We start from the raw sequence: 26,391 nt of genomic DNA, 5'->3' as shown, positions 1-26,391 counted from the left end.
GCGGCCGAAGAGCATAAACTCGAACACCCTCCAAGAGCTACCCAAAGTGCAGGTTGCTACCCCGATTAGAGGAGGAAGCACTTGATGCGGCCGACCGGCCACCTCGTGGCCTCGACAGAGAGGCCTCTCGGCCCTCCACTCAAGCCGCACCCCGTACCAAGCCACGGGAATATGCGTTGGACTTACGAGATATGTTGGAGGACAAGGCAAGGCAAACAAGATCGATCTACGGATCGCGTGGGCGCCCCACGGCTCGAGACGGTAACCGTCATGCCGGCCACAAATTCGTCAGGGCCGAACACAGTAGACAAAGCTCATTGGAGGTACGTCGTGATATAGCCCAGTACAGAGGCGCCGCACAGCCACTATGCTTCACAGACGAAATAATGAATCATCAAATCCCTGAGGGTTTCAAACCCGTAAATATCGAATCATATGATGGCACAACAGATCCTGTGGTATGGATCGAGGATTATCTCCTTCATATCCACATGGCCCGCACTGATGATTTCCACGCCATCAAATACCTCCCACTCAAGCTTAAAGGACCAGCTCGGCATTGGCTTAACAGCTTGCCAACAGGATCAATCAGTTGTTGGGAGGACCTGGAAGCCGCATTCCTCGACAATTTCCAGGGCACTTATGTGCGACCCCCAGACGTCAATGACCTAAGTCACGTAATTCAGCAGCCAGAGGAATCGGCCAGGCAATTCTGGACACGGTTCCTAACAAAGAAAAATCAAATAGTCGACTGTCCGGACGCTGAGGCCCTAGCAGCCTTCAAGCACAATATCCGTGGCGAGTGGCTTGCCCGGCACCTTGGACAGGAAAAGCCGAAGTCTATGGCAGCACTCACGACACTCATGACCCGCTTTTGCGCGGGAGAAGACAGCTGGCTTGCTCGTAACAACAATATGACCAAGAACCCTGGTAATTCGGATACCAGGGACAGTAGTGGCAGGTCGCATCGCAACAAGCAGAAGTGCCGCATTAACGGCGACAATGCTGAGGATACGACAGTTAATGCCGGATTCATAGGCTCTAAATCCGGTCAGCGGAAAAAGGCATTCAAAAGGAATCCTAGGGGCCCATCCAGTTTGGACCGAATACTCGACCGCTTGTGCCAGATACATGGCACCCCTGAAAAGCCGGCCAATCACACCAACATGGATTGTTGGGTGTTCAAGCAGGCAGGCAAGTTAAACGCCAAAAATGAAGACAAGGGGCTACATAGCGATGATGACGAGGAGCCCCGGCCGCCGAACAACTATGGACAGAAGGGTTTTCCCCCACAAGTGCAGACGGTGAACGTGATATACGCAACCCACGTCCCCAAAAGGGAGCGGAAGCGCGCGTTAAGGGACGTATACGCGGTAGAGCCAGTCGCCCCAAAGTTCAACCCATGGTCCTCCTGCCCGATCACCTTTGATCGAAGGGACCATCCCACTAGCATCCGTCATGGCGGATTTGCCGCATTGGTTCTAGACCCAATTATTGACGGATTTCATCTCACTAGAGTCCTTATGGACGGCGGCATCAGCTTGAACCTGCTTTAGCAGGATACAGCACGGAAAATGGGCATAGATCCCTTGAGGATTAAGCCCACCGAAACGACCTTTAAAGGCGTAATACCAGGTGTAGAGGCCAACTGTACAGGCTTAGTCACACTTGAAGTGGTCTTCGGATCTCCGGATAATTTCCGAAGTGAGGAGTTAATCTTCGACATAGTCCCATTCCGCAGTGGCTATCACGCACTGCTCGGGCGAACCGCATTCGCCAAGTTCAATGCGGTACCGCACTACGCATACCTTAAGCTCAAAATGCCAGGCCCTGGAGGAGTAATTACGGTCAATGGAAACACCGAATGCTCCCTCCAAACGGAGGAGCACACGGCGGCCCTTGCAGCAGAAGTACAAAGCAGCCTCTCCAGGCAGTTCTCCAGCCCGGCCATTAAACGACCGGACACCGTCAAGTGCGCCCGGAGTAACCTACAACAAGACCGCCTGGCACGACCCGAGCAGGCATAGCAATGTGGCCCCAACCAGCCCTCGCAAAAATGCGATACCAGTACTTCGCGTACATAACTACGCTCTAGAAATACCATGGGTACAGGGGGAGGGGCACCATCACGGCACGCCCGAAACATGGCTTAAACCGCACCAGGGCCTGCCGATTTTCTAATTTTCTCTTACTTTCAGGACTCCACTCTTCGGAAGGCCCGTTCGGCAGTTCAATTGCCGAACAAACGATGCAAGAACCAGGGAAGCAGACAAGCCACACCGCATTACGGAACTCCCAGGTGATCTCTACCACGAGCAGTATACCTGTTTCGCATACTATTCCGCAGCTTGCCCCTGGAACGGACACGTTAAATAGTCCAACCTTTTGCTTATCGCATTATTTATATCGTTCTTCTATGATCGCAGCCCTCTTTAATAAACAATGCATAGCTTTTGTCTATTTTTGCATTACTCTTTTTTAATATATGTTCCTTAACGACATGTTGCATCCGTACACTTTGGTACGACCAAAATACGCCAGGGGCTTTAGTACCCCTCAATATGGTGTGAGAAGTCCGAACACTTTAACAAGTGCGGCACCCCGAACTTATAGCATTATATGCATCGGCTCCGAATTATGTCTTGGGTCAATAGTTGGGTTTGCCCGGCTCCTATGTTTTGGTGCCTTACGTTCCGCTATATCGGCTAAGGTAGCACTAGGAGAACCACTGCGATTGTGCCCCAGTTGAGCTGGGTCGAGCACCTCAGTGGAGAAAGCTAAAACTGACTGTCATGATGAAGCGAGAGCTGGTCACTGTTCGAGAGGTTTTTCGAGTCCCTAAAGACTTATGCCGCTTAGAGCGAGGAGCCGGCTCTATCCGGCCAAGTCGTGGATAGCGCCCCGAACTCGGTCTTCCGAATACCAGGAGCTTCACCGAAATTTAAAATTATAGAATTCTATGGCTAAGTGAGAGTGTTCACACATTATAGTCCGATTGCCTTGTTCGTTGGGCTGAGCGCCTCCCTCGAAGGACCCAAACATGGGGAAAAGAGCGCTCAGGTTTATCCCCGAACACCCCAGCACTAGCGGCATGGGGGCAGAAGCCGACGACTTGCCATCTCTCAGAATTGATAAACAGCCGCACAGAAGGTAATATTTTAAATTCCAACAGCATTGCTTAGCGCATATGAACAAGTTTTCAGTGCACAGGACAAAACGAGCAAGTTTCACTCAAAAATTACATCCCTAGAACATTCATCCGCCACAAGGCAGGCGCCCTTCAGAATATTCTTATAATAATTCTCGGGCTTGCGATGCTCTTTCCCCGGTGGTGGCCCGTCCTTCACAAGCTTCTCAGCATCTAGCTTGCCCCAGTGCACCTTAGCACGGGCAAGGGCCCTACGGGCACCTTCAATGCAGACGGAGCGCTTGATGACTTCGAGCCTTGGACATGCCTCCACCAGCCACTGCACCAGCCCGAAATAGCTCCCAGGCAGAGCCCCTCCAGGCCACAGCCGAACTATGAGGCCCTTCATGGCCTGTTTGGCCGCCTTGTGGAGCTCGACCAGTTGCTTTAGCTGGTCGCTCAGGGGCACGAGGTGTCCGGCCTCAGCATACTGAGACCAGAACACCTTCTCTGTCGAGCTGCCCCCTCGGCTCGATAGAATGCGGCGGCATCAGACACACTCCGGGGAAGATCTGTGAACGCTCCTGGAGAGCTCCGGATTCGGGCAAGTAACAAGTAACTCACGTTTATGTGTTTGCTTTGCATAAAGAATGCCTTACCCGCTGCTATCTTCTTCACCTCATCCAACTCCTGGAGGGTCTTCTGGGATTCGGCCTTGGCAGACTTGGCATTTTCAATAGCCAGCGCGATCTCGGACGCTCGCGTCTTTGCATCAAGCTCCAAACTCTCATGTTTTTCCATGAGAGCCTGGAGCTCTTGTCGTACCTTGCCAACCTCGGCCTCATACTTCTCCCGCTCGGTGCGCTCCGTGGCCGCCCTCTTCTCGGCCTCGACCAGTGCTTGCTTAAGGGTCGCCACCTTAGACGTGGCCCCTACAATAGCCACGATAATCCTCTCATTTTTTGCAATTGCACCTCTTTATATATATTTAAACAAGGTATTTCTTACCTTCATTGTCCTCGAGCTGCTTCTTGGCACGCCCGAGCTCTTGCTTGGACCGCTCGAGGTTCTGCTTTAGGGTGTCCACTTCCACAGTCAGTGCGGCGGACGCAAGCAGAGAAGCCTGCATACGCATATTGACTCCTTTTTGTTAGACTCCTGCGAATTTTATTTGATCCTCTATTCGGCTTTTCTTCCCGAACGCCAAACAGAGCATCAGGGGCTACTGTCTATGCGGTAATATTATTTACATATTCTTTACTTACCTCAAAGCCTGTTAAAAGGCTAGTACAAGCTTCAGTCAGTCCGCTCTTGGCGGACCGAACCTTCTGGACCACCGCACTCATAATGGTGCGGTGCTCCTCGTCGATGGAGGCGCCTTGGAGCGCCTCCAACAGATTGTTCGGTGCCTCCGGTTGGACGGGGGTCACCGGCACGGTGGACTTGCTCCTCTTGGAAGGAGGTCCCCCGCCGGACTCTGGAACCTTTGAAGGTTCCGGAGCGGTGTCCGGCCTAGAGCCGGACTTGGAGCCCTGGGGGGTTTCATCCCCTTTACTCCTGGAGTCCGGGAGGTCGCCTTGCGGCGCCTCCAGGACCACCTCCTCCCGGCTTGGAACCTGTTGGGACAACACTTTGGTGTCGTCCGTAGGGCGGGGGGAGGAAGCCGTCGGAAGCGAGTTCACATCCGACGAGTCCAGTGAGCCGCTCGACGACGCGTCGAGCCGGTCTTTGGGTGGGCCGCATAAACATATTCGACATAAGGGAAAGCTGTGCAATAAATGAATACTATGAATTACTCTGGTATCCGGATACTTACGATTTTGCCAGGGGCTTGGCCCTGGGCGGCCACTCCTCTCCGCCATCGTTGGCGTCGGTGGAGTAGTCCGGAGGAAGGGTTTTCCCCTTCTTGGACCCTCCGGCCTCCCCAGAGAGAGCGGCCTTCCTTTTCTTCTCTCGTCCCGCTTGAGGGGGAGAGGTCTCTTCTTCTTCCTCCTCGTCTTCACGGGAGGAATGCGCCTCGGAACCGTCGGATGATGGATCCGACACCTCCTGGCGCCGGGCACTCTTTCGAGTCCCCGTGGCCTTTTTTGCAGCCTTCTTCTCTCGCACCACATAGGGTGCCGGAACCAGCAGCTTCGCCAAGCGAGCGTCCGCTGGGCCTTCGGGCAAAGGAGCCAGACAGTTGATCTGTCCGGACGTCACCTGCGAATCCTGTTAAAGGTAAGGGAGCTTAGATCCCGCATGGAGTCAAACTATGAAAAATTGATACACTGTAAAAGGGAAAAACAGCTTACCGCATGAGCGTGACGCTGCGTATTGAATCCGCGATCCTCGGTAGCGAATGCGGGGGCCTCGGCGCCCTTGAAAAGTACCTTCCAGGCATTTTCGTACATCGTGTCAAAGAGCCTGCTCAGAGTTTGGTGCCGCGCCGGGTCGAACTCCCACATGTTGAAAGCCCGTTGTTGACACGGGAGGATCAGGCGGATGAGCATAACCTAGACTATGTTGACAAGTTTGAGCTTCTTGTCCACCAGGGTTTGGACGCATGTTTGGAGTCCGGTCAGCTCTCCTTTTTACCCCACGACAGGCCCGTCTCCTTCCAGGAGGTGAGCCGTGTAGGGGATCCGGATTGAAACTCGGGGGCTGCGACCCATTCAGGGTCGCGTGGCTCGTTGATGTAAAACCACCCCGATTGCCACCCCTTCAGGGTCTGCACAAAGGAGCCCTTGAGCCATAAGACGTTGGCCATCTTGCCCACCATGGCGCCTCCGCACTCCGCCTGCTTGCCGCGCACCACCTTCGGCTTGACATTGAAAGTCTTGAGCCATAGGCCGAAATGGGGGCGGATGCGGAGGAAAGCCTCGCACACGACGATAAACGCCGAGATGTTGAGGACAAAGTTCGGGGCCAGATCGTGGAAATCCAGGACATAGTAGAACATGAGCCCCCGGACAAATGGGTGAAGAGGGAAGCCCAGTCCGTGGAGGAAATGGGGGAGGAACACCACCCTCTCATGGGGCCTAGGGGTGGGGATGAGCTGCCCCTTTTCGGGAAGCCGGTACGCAATGTCGTTAGACAAGTATCCGGCCTTCCTCAGTTTTTTGATGTGTCCCTCCGTGATGGAGGAGACCATCCACTTGCCTCCCACTCTGGACATGGCTAGAGAAGGTTGAGGTGGGGAGTGCGGACTTGGGCGCTGGAGCTCGAGTGCGCGAGAATGGATAAGCAAGGGAGGAAGAAGGCGTAGGTGAAAAGGTGGATCCTTATCCCCTTATATGGGTGGACGCAACTACGTGTCCCCACCAGCCTGGTAAAACTCGCTTATCTCCAAGCGCCGTAATCAATGGCGCGATTGGGTTACCCACGCTCGTATTGATGAGAATCCCGGAATAAGGGGACACGATCTCTACTTTAACAAGACGTGCTAAGGAAACCGCCTCGCATGACGCGCTGAGGTGGGATAATGGAACGACTCGGATAAAGGCTTGGCCGTGGTGTGTCACACTATGGAATACGTCAGCAGATTAGATTTTTGTAAATATTATTCTCTCTATGGCAATATGTGGAAATTTATTTTGCAGAGCCGGACACTATCTTTGTGTTCAAAATCTTCTATGAAGTACTTGGAGGAGGAACCCGCCTTGCAATGCCCAAGACAATCTGCGCGCCGGACTCGTCGTCATTGAAGCCTGGTTCAGGGGCTACTGAGGGAGTCCTAGATTAGGGGGTGTCCGGATGGCCGGACTATACCTTCAGCCGGACTCCTGGACTATGAAGATACAAGATTGAAGACTTTGTCCCGTGTCCGGAAGGGACTTTCCTTGGCGTGGAAGGCAAGCTTGGCGATACGGATATGTAGATCTCCTACCATTGTAACCGACTTTGTGTAACCCTAACCCTCTCCGGGGTCTATGTAAACCGGAGGGATTTTAGTCCGTAGGACGACATACAGAACAACAATCATACCATAGGCTAGCTTCTAGGGTTTAGCCTCTCCGATCTTGTGGTAGATCTACTCTTGTACTACCCATATCATCAATATTAATCAAGCAGGACGTAGGGTTTTACCTCCATTGAGAGGGCCCGAACCTGGGTAAAACTTCGTGTCCCTTGCCTCCTGTTACCATCCGGCCTATACGCACAGTTCGGGACTCCCTACCCGAGATCCGCCGGTTTTGACACCGATAAGGAGCTTGTCCTTTAGTCAACTTAGCAAACAACAGAGACCGCTGCAGCATATTGATGTCATTATGAGACCCGAGCATGCCAAAGAAAGCATGCCAAATCCAGAGAACATGGAATACAAGTGCTTCAAGAATGATGGTTGGCTTCTTAAAATGGCCCTGATATTGCCCTTCCAGAGCTTTTTGGGCAATTCTTACATCTCTAGTGCATGCAATCAAGATATCCAAGCAAACCTCGCCACCCTGCCAAGAGCCTTTTGGTTTCCGTGACAGTTAGTTCTCTAAAGTATCGAGGTCCAAACACCTCGAAAGTGAGGGACACTTCCCGCGCATTCGGCGAGCCAATGATGTAGGAGAAGTGATGGAATGTGGCCTCAGCCATCGCCGCCTTGCCAGAGATGACCTTATCACTGACACGAATCAGAAAGATACGGGTTTTCTTCTTACGATGAGACGCATGGATCTCGAAGGAAGCAAAGTTATAGTGTCCCCTTCCACGCACCCCCGCGCGGAGCCATGAGAAGTGCACCCGTTGTCGAGTGATGGAACGCTCAAGGGAGGCTAGCCCCAAATAAGCCATCTTCAATTTGCACCGCAGCCATGCCTCCTCAAGCTAGAGGGGCCTCTTGTCTTGCATCGGAGCAGATGAAGAGAGATATTGTCGATGCAGCGTGTGCTCCAACTTTGGAGATGGCGTGCCATGAACTTGAGGTGCGAGTAGATATGATAAAAGGAGTCCACATCCGGCTCCTCGGAATCCCAAGCAGCAACAACCACCTCAAGGAAGCCATCCATCTTATGCCAAAAATGCTAAAAAAACATGTGGGGTGGCTAGAATAGGGCACACAATCCACAAGGAGGGAGGCAATGATCGGAGGTGGTCGAGGCCAAGCTGCATAGCCGACAGTATGGGTGCAAGACCTCTCAACTTGGCACACAGACAACATGGTTATTGTGCATGAGGGTGGGTTGTCCTGCTCGCTAGGCCGAGTATACTGCAGACTATGGAGGTAAATATCTCGCAGCTCCATAGCAACAACAAAACGTCAAAAATGACTCATGAAACGTGATGTAACTGACCATTATTCGAGACAGCTTGTATACATGGACGGACGGTTTAAATATGGTGGAGATTGTACCACATATATGTATGACACATCAATAGGAGCTAGTATAATCTAATGGGTTAGCCTGGCCCACCGCACGAGCCCCCACTGCTTCCGGACTTCTTCGATGGGGCCTTCCTGCGGGATCTGAGGGAGCACACCCTTTTCCATTTGATGTACAGCTCCCTGCACTCATCGCTGCAGAATGCAAATTCGCCCCTGCAGAAGACAGACAAAGAAATTGGACCATCATGTCACAAACATCTCCAACGAATAAATTTAACCTTCTTTTATTGTAGTGAAGAAACCATGCATTTTTAGTGTTTATTTATTTCTTTCTTGTTGATGACAGATTGTAACAATTAGGGGTGTAATGTGGCTCGATAGATCGATGTCAACTTGTCTCTCACTTTTTTGCTGGAGCACTTATCCGACACGTCATACATCTGGCTTCGAGCTAGAGTACGACTTTTGTTTTGTCTTTTGCATGAATTATGATAGATATCATGACAACAAACAAGGTTTATGTTATGGTGTACGTTACACCGAAAGTCAAAATTATGCGCCTTTAAGATTTACAACATCAAAATAATTTTATCTAGTCTCAACATGAAACAATTTATATGATTCTGTTTATTCGAATTTCAACAATACAACAAACACTATATGATTCTGTTTATGCGATTGTTGTTTTAAGCTCATTCGAGTGATGTGGAATTTGAGCACTTTACTTAAATCATAGCATCGAAACTAAAGCGATAGCAATTCTACAAACCTTGACTCAGAGGAAAGTCACTCGGTGTCTTCAGATGGTTGTACTTGTAGTATCTTGTATGTATTCTCATTTAGTGCATCAATACCTTTTTCCTCATATACAGAAATGCACCATGTACTCACCTAGATTAGTTATTGTTAATAATAAAAATATCAGTAGTGTACTAAATTACTTTAGCTTTTCCCTGATTATTCACCGACTAGGTAAGGTTCTAAACATCACCCCTTCCATCCCTATACTCCCCACCCACCCCACTATGGCGGATCACGAGAATCCAACACAAGGTCACATTATCATGACCAAGTATATTGTTATTTAGTTAGTTTGTTTTTGTTTTCACTAATGTTTTTATATATGTATTTGGTGGCAAAGTTTTGTAATTACTAGATCAATGGTATCGTACTTTGGTGCCCCACTATATTGCGAGGCATGTGGGCTGCACAAATTTTCTAGATCAATGAAACCATGACCGAGTGTTATCTATGTTGGCCCATGGTTCCCTCCTATCTATCACTCTCTATCTCTATCTCTCTCTCATCAGGAACCTGATTGATGACCTACAAGTATAGGGGATTCATCGTAGTCCTTTCTATAAATAAGAGTGTCGAACCCAGCGAGGAGCGGAAGAAAATGACAAGCGGTTTCCGCAATGTATTCTCTGCAAGCACTGAAATTATGGTAACAGATAGTTTGATAACAAGGTAATTCGTAACAAGTAACAAGTAGCATCGATAACAAAGGTGCAACAATGTAGCCCAATACTTATTATAGCAAAGGACAGGCTGAATCGTTCTTGTTGGGGATATAAATATTGGGTTAACCCGCCCAGGAGGGGCCGGGTTAAGCCCCTGGCGGTTTATCAAGACAAAGCCCATAAAGATGCTTAAAATTGTAGTCCACTACGCAAACTCATTGAGGGCCTGAAGCCTAGGGGCGACTTAAGGCCCAAACAAGTGTAAACCACCGTATATGTGTAACTTGTATTACAAGGCATGTACAGTTAAGTTACCGAGCTGGACACATTGTTTATGAGCCGACCGGGACTCTGTAAGCCGCCGGTCGTCGACCTATGTATATAAAGGGACGACCCGGCGGCGACTTAGGGCAAGAGACAACAGATCGAAAGCTAGGTTAAGCGTATTTGCTCCCTGTTAATTGAGACATAAGCAATACCACCTCAAACTGGATTAGGCCTTTACCTTCACCGCAAGGGGCCGAACCAGTATAAACTCCCTGTGTCCTTTGTCCCATTTAACGCCTTTAAGCTAACCCTATTGCGATCGCTCCATGACTAAGTCCTCACACTAGGACATCTGCCGTGACAATTCCACGACAGTTGGTGCCCACCGTTGGGCCAGCGCATGGTGGTTTTGATTTCTTAAAGGGCAGCCTCGAAGGGATCAAGGGATACGCTATGGGCCAGATGACCAAGAGTCGTCACGGCAAGCTCTACATTGATGATGCATGCTGGGGGCCCAAGGCCGGCTCGATCGAGTACGAGTATCGGGTCCCCTTTGGCAGAATCCACGTCTTCATCGGCAAGATCGGCAAACCGGGCCCTAAGCCGGACATTTGCACTGACATTATCGAGACGTCTTAGCGTGGATGACCCGCCCGGGTTCAACCCTCCATGAAGCACGCCTTTGTTGGATTCATACATGGTGCGGAATTTTAGGAAGGATCTGTGTCTGGCGGTGAGACAGCCATATATTCTGATGGTGAGTCGTCCATAGGCGAGACTACTTCATTGTATCAAGTATCAACTGCAAGACGACAGGCTTGGGGATGTTCCAATGGCGATAGTATTCCAGATCCCTATGAGCCGCCAAATCGGGTTGCAATTTTCATGGCCGGTACAAAGCCAGGGCAGAATTCTTCGACTACAGCGGCAATGGTTTTCGGGTCAACAGCGGCGACGGCGGCCGGGGCAGGAGGCCCTGTGCGCCCGCCGGCTCAAGTCTTATCCGAATTATTGGACACCTTGACAACATTGTTAACTACAGACGTAAACCTGACAAATCAAGTTCAGCATAACACGGAAGTCGCAAAACTGAGAGATGAGATAGCTCAAGCCAAGGAAGATCTGGCAGCCAAGAACGCGAGGATGACTGCGGAGCAAGCTGCTCTGGATGCTCAGGCACAACGGATCCAGGCTGATTCCTTCCGGCTCTTGTTGGATCAGAACGCTTCAAACGAAGTCATGAGGAGAAGGCACCGGAGTCGTCTGCCTCTGGTTTACGAGGCGAGGAACCTCTTCAATACACCTGGTGCAGGGACCAGTGACCCGCTGGAGGTAAATCGTGTGGTGGCCATGCCTAGGACTGGAGCGTCTGCTCAGCCATGCACAACAGATCTGCCTCATCTGAATAATACCTTGCCACAGTACGTACCAACACCACCGGGTTGTTATTCTAACCTGTTGGATAATATGATCTCTGCGGCGACACGATTGGCAGCTCTCCCAATTGAAGGGGAGTATCCATATGCGGTTGAAGCAAGGAGGGCTAGAGAGCTTCTTCAGACAGCATTGGTGCAGCAGGAGGCTTATTCTTACAGTCGTGAAAGGATTCACTCAACCCCTCGCCCAAGCCGGAGTTACAGTAGACACATGGACTCCCCGGCTGTTTCAAGCAGTGACAGGCACCATAACCAGCTTCATGGGCATGACCCGACGCGTGATGATGCTCAGAATTTGTTGGACCAGGGCAGAGCACGTCGAGAGGTTGAGCTGGCGGCTAAGCAAGCAGCTCATCAACCTACCCTGGTTTATCTGACAACTTCGGTGGAGGCAGGCGTGACCTCTAGAGCCATGGGCATACCATGTTCAGTAACGGCTCTGCAGAATGAGCGTTTGCCCAATGATTTCAAAGGACCTCGAAAGGTACCTAACTATACAGCCGACTTACCCCCTGAGGCGTGGATTGAGAGTTACGAGATGGCCATGGAGCTGTTGGAGGTTAGCGATGCTGCATGTGCCGAGTACTTCACCATGATGCTGGATGGGATGGCCTGTACTTGGCTAAAGGGACTGCCTGCCAATTCCATTGGGTCATGGGCCGAGTTAAAGGCCCGGTTCATCCAAAATTAAAGATACGTGCAAGCAGCCCATGTAGATTGTGGATTTAGATGCCTGTGCCCAAGAAGAGGGCGAGTCAACGACCCATTGGGTGCGCCAGGTCAAAGCCATCCTGCACTCATCGGATAGCATTAATGTCGGCTCAGCGGTTGATACATCTCCAACGTATCTATAATTTATGAAGTATTCATGCTATTATATTATCTGTTTTGGATGTTTATGGGCTTTACTAAACACGTTTATATTATTTTTGGGACTAACCTATTAACCGGAGGCCCAACCCAAATTATTGTTTTCTTGCCTATTTCAGTGTTTCGAAGAAAAGGAATATCAAACGGAGACCAAACGGAATGAAACCTTCGGGAGAGTTATTTTTGGAACGGACGCAATCCAGGAGACTTGGAGTAGACGCCAGGGAAGCTTCGAGGAAGCCACGAGGCAGGGAGGCGCACCCTGCCCCCTGGGCGCGCCCCCACCCTCATGGGCCCCTCGTGGCTCCCCTGACTTACTTCTTTTGCCTATATATATCAATATACCCTAAAAACATCGGGGATCAGAATAGATCGGGAGTTCCGCCATCGCAAGCCTCCGTAGCCACCGAAAACCAATCTAGACCCGTTCCAGCACCCTGCCAGAGGGGGGAATCCCTCTCCGATGGCCATCTTCATCATCTCGGCGCTCTCCATGACAAGGAGGGGGTAGTTTACCCTCGGGGCTGAGGGTATGTACCAGTAGATATGTGTTTGATCTCTCTCTCTCGTGTTCTTGATTCAGCATGATCTTGATGTATCGCGAGCTTTGCTATTATAGTTGGATCTTATGATGTTTCTCCCCCTCTATTCTCTTGTAATGGATTGAGTTTTCCCTTTGAAGTTATCTTATCGGATTGAGTCTTTAAGGATTTGAGAACACTTGATGTATGTCTTGCACGTGCTTATCTGTGGTGAAAATGGGATATCACGTGATCCACTTGATGTATGTTTTGGTGATCAACTTGCGAGTTCCGTGACCTCGTGAACTTATGCATAGGGGTTGGCACACATTTTCGTCTTGACTCTCCGGTAGAAACTTTGGGGCACTCTTTGAAGTACTTTGTGTTGGTTGAATAGATGAATCTGAGATTGTTCGATGCATATCATATAATCATACCCACAGATACTTGAGGTGACATTGGAGTATCTAGGTGACATTAGGGTTTTGGTTGATATGTGTCTTAAGGTGTTATTCTAGTACGAACTCTTGAATAGATCGATCTGAAAGAATAACTTTGAGGTGGTTTCATACCCAACAATAATCTCTTCATTTCTTCTCCGCTATTAGTGACTTTGGAGTGACTCTTTGTTGCATGTTGAGGGATAGTTATATGATCCAATTATGTTATCATTGTTGAGAGAACTTGCACTAGTGAAAGTATGAACCCTAGGCCTTGTTTCCTAGCATTGCAATACCATTTACGCTCACTTTTACCATTAGTCACCTTGCTATTTTTATAATTTCAGATTACAATAACCTTTATCTATCATCCATATTGCACTTGTATCACCATCTCTTCGCCGAACTAGTGCACCTATACAATTTACCATTGTATTGGGTGTGTTGGGGACACAAGAGACTCTTTGTTATTTGGTTGCAGGGTTGCTTGAGAGGGACCATCTTCATCCTACGCCTCCCATGGATTGATAAACCTTAGGTCATCCACTTGAGGGAAATTTGCTACTATCCTACAAACCTCTGCACTTGGAGGCCCAACAACGTCTACAAGAAGAAGGTTGTGTAGTAGACATCAAGCTCTTTTCTGGCGCCGTTGCCGGGGAGGTTAGAGCTTGAAGGTATATCTTTAGATCTTGCAGTCGAATCTTTTTGTTTCTTGTTTTATCGCTACTTTAGTCTATAAAAGAAACTAAAAAAATGAATTAAGGATGTCTCATATGCTTCATCTTTTTAATGTCTTTCGTGAAAATAAGGATTCCGATAATTGTGCCAAAGTGTTAGAAGAAGAATGTATTAAAATGTTTGGCACTAAATCTTTGGATGATGAGCATGATTGCAATGTTGTTAGTATGAATTCTTTGAATATCCATGATGCTAATGATATGCAAAGCCACAAGCTTGGGGAAGCTATGTTTGATGACGATGATATTTTTGGTCCCCCAAGTTTTGATGAGAAAATTTATTATGATGAAAGCATGCCGCCGATTTATGATGATTATATTGATGAAAGTGGATTTGGAGAGGTCATGACTTTACTTGGTGATGAACAAAGTTCCAATTGATTATGTGAACAAAGTTGCTATCTATGATGATTATTGTGATGACATGTATGCTATAAAGAATGGTGATAACCATGAAACTTGTTGAGGGAGTCCTGGATTAGGGGGTGTCCGGTTGGCCGGACTCCTGGACTATGAAGATACGAGATTGAAGACTTCGTCTCGTGTCTGGAAGGGACTTTCCTTGGCGTGGAAGGCAAGCTTGGCGATGTGGATATGTAGATCTCCTACCATTGTAACCGACTTTGTGTAACCCTAACCCTCTCCGGTGTCTATATAAACCGGAGGGTTTTAGTCCGTAGGACAACATACACAACAACAATCACACCATAGGCTAGCTTCTAGGATTTAGCCTCTCCGATCTCGTGGTAGATCTACTCCTGTACTACCCATATCATCAATATTAATCAAGCAGGACGTAGGGTTTTACCTCCATCGAGAGGGCCCAAACCTGGGTAAAACTTTGTGTCCCTTGCCTCCTGTTACCATCCGGCCTAGACGCACGGTTCGGGACCCCCTACCCAAGATCCGCCGGTTTTGACACCGACACTTGTCATCTTGATTTTAATTTTCAATTGGATTATGCCTCACATGATAGTTATTTTGTCGAGTTTGCTCCCACTATTATCCATGACAATAAATTTGCTTATGCGGAGAGTAATAAAATTTCTATGCTTATGCATCATGAAAATAATGCTTTATGTGATAGCTATATTGTTGAATTCATTCATGATGCTACTGAAAATTATTATGAGGGAGGAATATATGCTTGTAGGAATTGCAATAATATCAAGTTTCCTCTCTATGTGTTGAAAATCTTGAAGATTTGCTTGTTTTACCTTCCTATGCAAGTTGATTGTTGTTCCCATAAGTTGTTTAATCACAAAATCCCTATGCATAGGAAGAGGGTTATACTCAAATGTGCTAGTCATATTCTTCATGATGCTCTCTTTATGTTTCATTTCTTATCTTTTATGTGAGTATCATTGAAATCATCCTGCCTAGCTAGGGGCGTTAAACGATGGCGCTTGTTGGGAGGCAACCCAATTTTATTTTTGTTCTTTGATTTTTTCTCCTGCTTAGTAATAAATAATTCATTAAGCCTCTGTTTAGATGTGGTTTTATGCTTTTAATTAGTGTTTGTGCCAAGAAGAACCTTTGGGAAGACTTGGGGAAAGTCTTTGCAATCTTGCTGTAAAAAATAGAAACTTTATCTCTCACGAGATTTGCTGTCATTTTTTTAATGGAGAGTGATATTTAGTTAATTCTTTTGGCAGATGATTAATAGATAAATTCCTCACGTCCAGAAATTTATTGTAGAATTTTTGGGCTTCCATAAGAATTCGAAACCTACAGATTACTACAGACTGTTCTGTTTTTGATAGATTCTGTTTTTCATGTGTTGTTTGCTTATTTTGATGAATCTATAGCTAGTAATAGAGTTTATGAACCATAGAAAAGTTGGAATACAGTAGGTTTAAAACCAATATGAATTTAGAATGAGTTCACAACAGTACCTAAGTTGTGATTTATTTTCTTATACTAACGGAGCTTACGAGTTTTCTGCTAAGTTTTGCGTTGTGAAGTTTTCAAGTTTTGGGTAAAGATTCGATGGACTATGGAATAAGGAGTGGCAAGATCCTAAGCTTGGGGATGCCCCGGAAGGCATCTCCTCTTTCGTCTTCGTTCATCGGTAACTTTACTTGGAGCTATATTTTTATTCAGCATATGATATGTGTTTTGCTTGGAGCATCAATTTATTTTGTTAGGATTTGCTTGCTATTATTTAGAACAATGTTTTGCATATTTTATTTCAATAAAAGTGGCATTGATGGCCTTTACTATGCCTATTTTACAAGTCTACATGTTGCTGTTTGAAAATAGAAAGTTTACCACTGTTGCAAAATTCCCTAGAAAAATCAGAATGTGATAAAATGTTGAAACCTTTTGCATAATAAGCTCTGATAAATTTACTACAGTGGGAATTTTCTTTCATAATTTTTGGAGCTAGGGAAGTATGGATCTTGCTGCATTCTTTACAGACTGTTCTGTTTAGACAGATTGCTGTTATGTTGGCATTGTTTGCATATGATTGCTTGTTTAATGATTCTATTTTAGGATAGCAATTTTAAATATGCAGAGGCATTTAGTATTCAATTTTAAATAATAATTTTAGTGAATTTCTACAGTAGAGAATGATAAGGTTTTGCATGGACTTATACTAACCTATCTCACTAGTTCTTGTTGAGTTTTATGTGGATGAAGCTTTTAAGATTTAGGGAAACCGTGATATGAAAGGAATTAAGGAGACACAAATGCTCAATGTTGGGGATGCCCAAGGCATCCCAAGATAATATTTCAAGATGTCTCAAGCGTCTAAGCTTGGGGATGCCCCGGTTGGCATCCCACCTTTCTTCTTCGACAACTATCGGTTGATCCTAAGTTTTTGCTTCTTCACATGATGTTTGATATTCTTAGATGTCATTTTATTTTGTTTTGCTTGCTGTTTGAATATCAAGATCTAAAATTATTAAACGGGAGAGTCTTCACATAGCTATATAATTATTCAACTACTCATTGATCTTCACTTATATCTTTTTGGAGTAGTTTGTAATTTACTCGTGTGCTTCACTTATATCCTATGAGTAAATGGTTGAATGAATTGAATATAATAAATCTGAAATTATATATGTTTAATATGCTTATCCCATGGGAAGTAATGACTTCACATATAAGAAGTAGAGGTGGTAAATTTATTGAAGGTTAGCAAACATTGTATTGGTCACTTGAACAATTCATGAAAGAATATTGAGGGAAGAGAGATTTCACATATAAATATACTATCTTGGACATCTTTTGTAATTGTGATCACTCTTTAAAATATGACATGTTAAAAGGTTGATGTTGGACAAGGAAGACAACATAATGGGTTATGTTTTCTTATATCTGAAATAAAGTATATTGTCTACAAGAAATATGTCAACTTGTGACCACCACTATTGGTCACTGAATGGTCACAGTTTTCCATTTGTGACCTTTTTGTGACCAAAAACATAAGGTCAAAAGCTGGCCGTCGTAAACTGACATTAGCGACCTTTCTTCTAGAATGGTCGTAGACATTTATGACCAAAAAAAGGTTGTAGATTTAACGACCAATTATTTTGGTCACTAGCAATCCGACCACACCACGTCAGATCCACCGTGGCAAGCTGACGTGGCAGAATTACGAACAAATGAAAAGGTCGTAAAATAGAATCATCCCGGTCCATTTTAGCCGTCTACATGGGCCAACCCCAATAATTCAGCCCATTTAATTTTTTTTCTATTTATTTTGCTTATGTGCATGGGCCTGGCCCAATAATTTGGCCCAATAATTTGGCCTTTTTCTGATGAATTTTTGTATAGTCCACTATTGTTTTGGGCCACAGCCTTTTTAGTCTAGTTCGAATTTGGGCCTTGGCCTTTTTATTTTCTGTTATGCAGCCTTTCATAATTTTTTTCTTACAGTCATTTATTTTTTTAGGCCCAAGACTTTTTAGTCTAATTCTTGTTTGGGCCTCGGCCTTTTTAGAGCCCAGGTTCTTATTTTGCTATAAACAGAAATGCCCAGGTGCACAAGTGATCCACAAGCCCAGGTTCAAACAGCAAGGCCCAGGTGCACAAGTGATCCACATAACTTCACAGAAAATAAACACAGGTTCACAAGATCATAACTTCACAGGTTCACATAACTTCACAGGTTCATAAGATCACATCACTTCACAGGTTCACAGGCAGCAATGCAACAAAATGCTCAAAGACAAACAATTATGGAATGGAATAAAAAAAGAATTATGGACATTCTCATAGGCATGCATGATTTGCTATATCAACCCATATAGACCAACAACAATTGCAAGTAAGTGGCTTTGTGTAGGCTAACCCCTGAGAACATGCACATACTCTTAGCAACAATTGAAATCATGCATAGGGAGGCAATTTAGAACATGCACTCAGACCCCCATGAAACCAATGAACCCTAACCCCATGAACCCCATGAACCAGAGGGAGATCATCCCCATGAATCCCCATGGATCCTACCCCATGAACCAGAGAGCAACATATACCCTAACCCTAACCCCATGAATCCTAACCCTAACCCGCGTCGATCCATCCCCATGAACCTTAGAAGATCTAAACATCGAGTGGGATCTACCGAACCCTAGAAGATCTAAACATCGAGGGGAGATGGATCGAGGAGAGCAACGTACCTGCCGTCGTCGATCGTCGATGATGTAGATGATGTAGTCGCCGTCGTCGATGTAGCCACCGTCGTCGATGTAGTCGTCGTCGACGACGTAGTCATAGCCGGGGCGATCGATGTAGCCGTAGATGTTGTCGACGTAGCCGCCGTCGTGGAGGGGAGAGGGGAGGGGGTATTCGTCATCAGGGAGGCGCGGAGTAGGGGAGGGGTGGCGGGGCGGCGCGGAGTAGGGAAGGGGTGTCTAGGGTTGTGGGGGGGGTTGTGGGGATTCGTCGGGGAGAGGCGGAGCAGAGGACGGGCGGCGGGGTGGCATGGAGCAGGGGAGGGACTGGTCGTCGGCAGGGCGGCGCGGAGCAGGGGAGGGAGAAGCTAGGGTTCGTCGGGGAGAGGGGAGGGAAATGGGGTAATTTTGGGAGGGGAGGGGAGGGGATCCCACGTGTTAGTGGGAGAGGGAGTGGTGGGACCCGCCTGGTAGTGGGAGAGAAGTGGTGGGAAATTTTGGTGGGGTGGGAGGGAAAATTTGATGCTAGGAGGGAAATTTTGGTGGGGTGGGAGGAATATTTTCACCAGTTTTTAGAGGTTTGGAGGCAGAAAAAATCACGGTTTTTTTGTAAACTTTGTAGAAATCATGGTCAAAATCATACCGAATAGCCCAAGAAAACGCCAGTATTGCAAGTTTAGTATTTTTGCTAGTTGGTAGGCCACATTTGATGATGTGACGTGGAGGTCTCCCTTTTTTTGAATTTTTTACGATGTTTTCAAAATCCGGCCGATTTCATCGCGGCGGCCGTCCGTGGATAGGGTTTGAGTCGTGCCAATCTGTTGTCGATTCTGTGATGAAACGCCTACCTGTGAAGCTAAAAAGTATTTTTAGTGAAAATAATGGGCAAGCTATGGAGGAGCCGCAGTTCAAATTCCAGTCGGTTCCAGCTGAATCGGCCGAAGGTGGTCTGAATTGCCGGGAGTAGCTATGAGGGTCGAAAATGCATGCTTTTTGGCGACCGTCCGTAAAATAGGGTCTACTTTGAGATAGACATGGAATGGCGCCGTTTGGGGTGACCCTCCTTGTAGCCGCTTCACGAAAAACGCATGTCTTTAGCATTCAAAAAATGAAAAACATTTTTTTGTTAAACAAGTTGAAACCTCGCTTTGGCAACATTGTTTGCCATCACAAGACGGAGGCATGCGCCAAATTTGGGCATATTATCAGAAACTATTCAACGGATGCGGCCATATCATTGCTAGTTTGGCTTGAAAGCCATGAATCTTCGTTCATGCTAGGTCGTTTTTTAGAACACTTTTTCAAGAAATCGCCAGTATTGCAAGTTTAGTATTTTTGCTAGTTGGTAGGCCACATTTGATGATGTGACGCGGAGGTCTCCAATTTTTTTGATTTGTTTTTGAATTTTTTACGATGTTTTCAAAAACCAGTCGGTTTCGTCGCGGCGGCCGTCCGTGGCTAGGGTTTGAGTCGTGCCAATCTGTTGTCGATTCTGCGATGAAACACCTACCTGTGAAGCTAAAAAGCATTTTTAGTGAAAATAACAGGCAAGCTATGGAGGACCCGTAGTTCAAATTCCAGTCGGTTCTAGCTGAATCGGCCGAAGGTGGTCTGAATTGCCGGGAGTAGCTACGAGGGTCAGAAATGCATGCTTTTTGGCGGCCGTCCGTAAAATAGGGTCTACTTTGAGATAGACATGGAATGGCGCCGTTTGGGTGACCCTCCTTGTAGCCGCTTCACGAAAACGCATGTCTTTAGCATTCAAAAAATGAAAAACGGTTTTTTTGTTAAACAAGTTGGAACCTTGCTTTGGCAACGTTGTTTGCCATCACAAGACAGAGGCATGCGCCAGATTTGGGCATATTATTAGAAACTATTCAACGGATGCGGCCATATCATTGCTAGTTTGGCTTGAAAGCCATGAATCTTCGTTCATGGTAGGTCGTTTTTGAGAACACTTTTTCAAGAAAACGCCGGTATTGCAAGTTTAGTATTTTTGCTAGTTCGTAGGCCACATTTGATGATGTGACGCGGAGGTCTCCCATTTTTTGATTTTTTTGAATTTTTTACGATGTTTTCAAAAACCGGTCGATTTCGTCTCGGCGGCCGTCCGTGGCTAGGGTTTGAGTTGTGCCAATCTGTTGTCGATTCTGTGATGAAACGCCTACCTGTGAAGCTAAAAGGCATTTTTAGTGAAAATAACGGGCAAGCTATGGAGGACCCGCAGTTCAAATTCCAGTCGGTTCCAGCTGAATCAGCCGAAGGTGGTCTGAATTGCCGGGAGTAGCTACGAGGGTTGGAAATGCATGCTTTTTGGAGACTATCCGTAGAATAGGGTCTACTTTGAGATAGACATGGAATGGCCCCGTTTGGGGTGACCCTCCTTGTAGCCGCTTCACGAAAAACGCATGTCTTTAGCATTCAAAAAATGAAAAATGGTTTTTTTGTTAAACAAGTTGGAACCTCGCTTTGGCAACATTGTTTGCCATCACAAGACGGAGGCATGCGCCAAATTTGGGCATATTATTAGAAACTATTCAACGGATGCGGCCATATCATTGCTAGTTTGGCTTGAAAGCTATGAATCTTCGTTCATGGTAGGTCGTTTTTGCGAACACTTTTTCAAGAAAACGCCGACATTGCAAGTTTAGTATTTTTGCTAGTTGGTAGGCCACATTTGATGATGTGACGCGGAGGTCTCCCATTGTTTTACGGTGTTTTCAAAAACCGGCAAATTTTGTCGCGGCGGTCGTCTGTGGCTAGGGTTTGAACCGTGCCAAGCTGTTGTCGATTCTGTGACGAAATGCCTACCTGTGAAGCTAAAAAGCATTTTTAGTGAAAATAAAGGGCAAGCTATGGAGGACCCGCAGTTCAAATTCCAGTCGGTTTCAGCTGAATCGGCCGAAGGTGGTCTGAATTGCCGGGAGTAGCTACGAGGGTCGGAAATGCATGCTTTTTGGCGACCGTCCGTAAAATAGGGTCCACTTTGAGATAGACATGGAATGGCGCTGTTTGGGGTATGGTGCCCCTCCTTGTAGCCGCTTCACGAAAAACGCATGTCTTTAGCATTCAAAAAATGAAAAACGATTTTTGAATTTTTTACGGTGTTTTCAAAAACCGGTGGATTTCTTCACGGCGGTCGTCCGTGGCTAGGGTTTTAGTCATGTTTTAGCATTCAAAAAATGAAACTTATATTGTTTCATACATGAGCATGCACAAAAACCCATAATTTTATCTTTCATCCATGAGCATGCAGAAAAAATTTCAATTCCCATCAATTACCAAACTGAATATTCATTGTTAAGAAATTGACATGTTTAGATGACACTGTCATACAGCATCCATGAGCATGCACAAAATTAAATCTGACATACTTAACATTGACATGTTCAGATTACACTAACAAGCTTAAACCTAACATGCTTAACATTGCCACTTCATTTTCTTAACATCTTCACTCCTCCTTCTTCTCCTTCATCAACCTGATGCGCTCAGAGTGGCGAATCCCAACACGGATGTACTCCTCTACCACAATTGGCATGGTCCTGTCGCCAAGCTGTGGGATTGCAGGAGCCACCACCATCGCGAGGTCGTCGTCCGCCACCACCATAGCAAGGTCGTCGTCCGCCACCACCATAGCAAGATCATCGTCCGCCACCACCATAGAAAGGTCGTCATCCGCCACCACCATAGCAGGGTCGTCGTCAGCCACCATCATAGCATGGTCGTTGTCAGAAAGAATAGGCTGCTCCTCGTCATCCCCGCTCTGCTCCTCATCATCCCCGCTGCTGCTCCCATTGCCTGGCCAAATGCAACAAAGTGTGAACATGGTGTTGTCGTCGTGCAGGTAGAGGAAGCCAAAAGGATAGGAAGAAGAGAGGCAGAGAGCTTACTAGCATCGTCGTCGTGCTGGTAGTACATGCGGCACATGGTGTTGTCGAACATCTTCACGGTGAACATGGTGTCGCCGTCATAGCAGAAGACAAGGAAGTACCCGAGCTGTAGCTCATGGGCCCGGGTGAAATGCTCCTAGCCGGGCCCTAGGTACATGTGGCCTTCACCATCGAACACCACCAACACGTCCCACAGCCTGTGAAGCCCGTTGCCGGCCTCCTGCAGCTTCACTTTGTGGGGCTCACGGCCGGCGAGGATCTTCGCAAACTTGTCAGGCAGCCTCTGCAGCGAGGGTCAAGCAGTGGTTAATTGTGGCAATCAAGCACTAGACAACAGAGTGATGATAAAGAAATGAGTGATGATAAATATACCTGCCTACTGCAAGATTTCTCAATTACGATCTCGAAGAACTCGAAACCTTCCAAGCCAGCCATCTCACTTCTCTGAAAAGCAGCATTGTAATTAAACAACAAGTTACCATAAACAGTACTGGACATAAATAGGAACAGAACCAAGTTTATGATGGCAAAAGTGATAAAAATGAGAAAAGCAATGCACTTGTGGATATTTATGATAGAAAAAGTGAGAAAAAAGCAATGCACTTGTGAACATTTGGAATACTACTACTCTATCTACAATGGACCATATCTGCCCATGTGCCCATGTCTACTATAAATGGCAAACATAGCATCAGGATCATATCTACTATAAATGGACCATATCTACAATGAACCATATCTACTATAAATGGACCATATCTTCCCATGTGCTACATTTTGTTAGAACCCAGCACTTAAGAACTCAACCCTAGATTCTCAATTTAAACACACCTAGCATCATTTTCCCCCCTTTCGGTCTGCCTTTTCTATTTCTGATGAATTCTATGTCACTGTGAAGAGAACCACAGGGAAACTAGCATACCCGGCAAGGTAGCACCACATCAACTGAACATGGCCAAAAGGGACCTAAACCTAAATGCCTAATTCAGTCTGCAAAATCCCTCTGAATATGGTCCAATCGCTCGATAGTTGGGCTGGAATCAACAGAACACACGCCCAGGCACAATACGACAATTAGCCATGTAGTATACCACAATTCCAGTAGGGACGCACGCGCAGGCACAATACGAGTAACTCCTAAATCAGCATGCTTGTTGGCCTTGTTGGCCTTGGCATATCTGAACATTGGCATAAACATATCTGAACATATCTATAAATCTACTATAAATGGTAGAAAAGGTATTAAACCTAACCATAAATATCAACATTTCATCATCAAATCTGTCACTAAGCTTTCCTGATACTTTAATTAAACACAACCTAGTGCATCTAACCCCAACAAAAAATAACAATAGGAACCCTAACCAAAAATTAAATAGTAACAGAATGATTCAGTTGAGTTACTAAATCATGCATTCAGAACAACGCATGAAGGCTATTGGCTTAAAACTGAACAACTTTATAATCTCTAAAAGAAAATTAAGCCAATAGCCAAAGCAAATCAAAGAACCCTAATCTGCAGAGGGGGAACGAAACGAACCTGGGGGACGGCGACTGCAGAGGGTGTCATGGTCGCAGAGGGTGCAGGCCTCCTCTTGATCTCGTGGATCTGCTTCGGCGGATCAATAGGAAGAGGAACCCTAACCAGCATGCGCCATGGAACCCTAATCTAATCAATAGGAAGAGGAACAAGAAGGAGTCGGTGGATTCATACCTTAGGAGGCCGTCACCGTCGCTGTCGATGGAGGAGTGGGTCGCTAGGGAGGTCGTCACCGTCGATGGAGGAGAAGGGGATGCCGGCGACAGAGAGGAGGAGTGGGTCGAGTGGATAATGGAGAGGAGGAGCGGGTCAAGTGGAGAGGAGGAGTGGTGGAAAGAGTGGGTCCACTTGTCAGCGAGTTCTGTTTTGATATATTGAAAAGGGTTGGCATAGAGTACAAACCAATAGCATCTAACTAGCCCAGTGGTAGAAAAACAGTGGAATAAGCGGCAGGTCGTGGGTTCGAGCCCCCGCTCGCCCAATATTTTTTGGTAGCTCAGGGGGAAAAGGGTCGAGTGGGTAGAGTAGCAAAATGGCCCACTTGTCAGCGAGTTGGTCGAGTGGCCCACTTGTCAGCGAGGTCTGTGTTTGATACTTGACTGGTTTGATGATTTGAAAAGAGATGGCATAGAGTGGAAGACCAGTAGCCTCTTCCTAGACCAGTGGTAGAAACACAGTGAAACGAGCACACAGTCATGGGTTCGAGTCCCCGCCCACGCATATTTTTTTGCTCATAATGAAATGGAGCCGCGCGTGCGATCAGATGGCTGTCTGATGGAGTGCGCCCATGTAGTGCAAAATTCAGTTAAAACAGCTCTGAAAACATCTTCAGTTCACCAAAAACAACATCTTCAGTTCAAAAAACATCTTCAGTCCAAAAACAACATCATTTTGCAATCTTTTACATCACAACCAAAACTACATGATCACCAAAACTAAGAAAAACAGCTCTAGAAACAACATCTTCACTTCATCATTTTGCATCTTCGTTTTGCATTGTATCTTCCATCACCAAAACTACATCATTTTGCATTGTATCTTCAACCATCATCTGCCTCTCCATCACTACACAATCTCATGCATTCTGGTACCTGGAGAGATTTGTAGTACAAAAAGTACATCAGGATCACATCAACAACAACTACCAAGGAGACAAAATAGCATTAGATCACCAAGGAGACCAAATTTACCTTCGCTACTCATCGTCGTCGATACAAAAACAAGGAACTCTGTGCCCACTCATGTTTTCCTCATCATCACTACAATATTGAAGTATAGTATGATCAGTCCTGTTTTCCTCATCCTCGCTCTCATGCCCATACGCTACCACCTTTCTTCTTTTCTTGATGCCTTCAACTATTGCAGCACCAACGATCACACGTTCCCGGTCCCTTCGCACTCTGCTTTGCACCGGAACTTCCATATAGTCATCATCAGCTTGCAACGAAACTTCTATAGAGTCATCATCTTGGTATGTTAGTCCACCATCACCGGGGCCCTTTTCCACTTCAGTTTCAGTCACACTCCACAAGTGTCTGTGCTGAAAGTTTTGCACAACTCACCATTTTCCGTGCAAAATAGTGTTTGGCAGATAAAACACCATTGTTGCTTGTGTTGTTAGAATAAAGGGATCACTCTTATACCAGCACCTTGCAGTGTTGATGCTTTTGAAGTGGCCATCATATTTGACAAAAGAGTCTCTCCTCTTCTTGCTACCAAGCTCAAACCAGTCACAACGAAATAAGACAACCGAGCGATGGATGCCTCCACTAGAGTTGCACTGCAACTCTATGATGCTTCTCAACTGACCATAGAAGTCAATGATCTCACCATCATGTGACCCCTCAGTGACGATTCCAATATTCTGTGTCTTCCTTTTTTCTTCGCGGTCAACGGTGTGGTACCGGACACCGTCAGCAATGCATGCTGAATACACTCTCACTCGCTTATCTGGTAAGCATGCCAAAGCAAATAGATCATCACTGACCTTCTTCTCCTCATGCAACTTTCCAATCTGCACAAATAAACCATTTAGCAAACAATGGTATTTAACAATTGGTGAATAACATAGAAAACATAAAACATGTGGCTAAAGATCTCACATGATTCTTAAACCACTTAGCAAACCCCTTGGCAACCCTTTTATCAACATGGATATTGCTTTCTTCCTGATTTA

The 26,391-nt window shown here is 46.4% G+C and overlaps 1 protein-coding gene across 1 annotated transcript; it reads right to left on the bottom strand.

Annotated features, from left to right (window-relative positions):
• Window positions 1-22,223: 22,223 nt before the first annotated feature.
• On the bottom strand, window positions 22,224-24,487 carry LOC123130929 (WD repeat-containing protein JIP5-like). Its single transcript, XM_044550720.1, has 4 exons — window positions 24,216-24,487; window positions 23,048-23,119; window positions 22,676-22,958; window positions 22,224-22,583 (listed from the first exon to the last, which is right to left on the bottom strand). Exons 3-4 carry the CDS (start codon window positions 22,740-22,742, stop codon window positions 22,237-22,239), a joined length of 414 nt encoding a protein of 137 aa, XP_044406655.1. The 5' UTR covers window positions 22,743-22,958; window positions 23,048-23,119; window positions 24,216-24,487; the 3' UTR covers window positions 22,224-22,236.
• Between the last annotated feature and the right edge of the window lie 1,904 nt (window positions 24,488-26,391).

Source organism: Triticum aestivum, chromosome 6A, assembly GCF_018294505.1.
Source record: "Triticum aestivum cultivar Chinese Spring chromosome 6A, IWGSC CS RefSeq v2.1, whole genome shotgun sequence".
Taxonomy (NCBI): domain Eukaryota; kingdom Viridiplantae; phylum Streptophyta; class Magnoliopsida; order Poales; family Poaceae; genus Triticum; species Triticum aestivum.
This window is presented reverse-complemented; position numbering and strand designations above follow the sequence as displayed.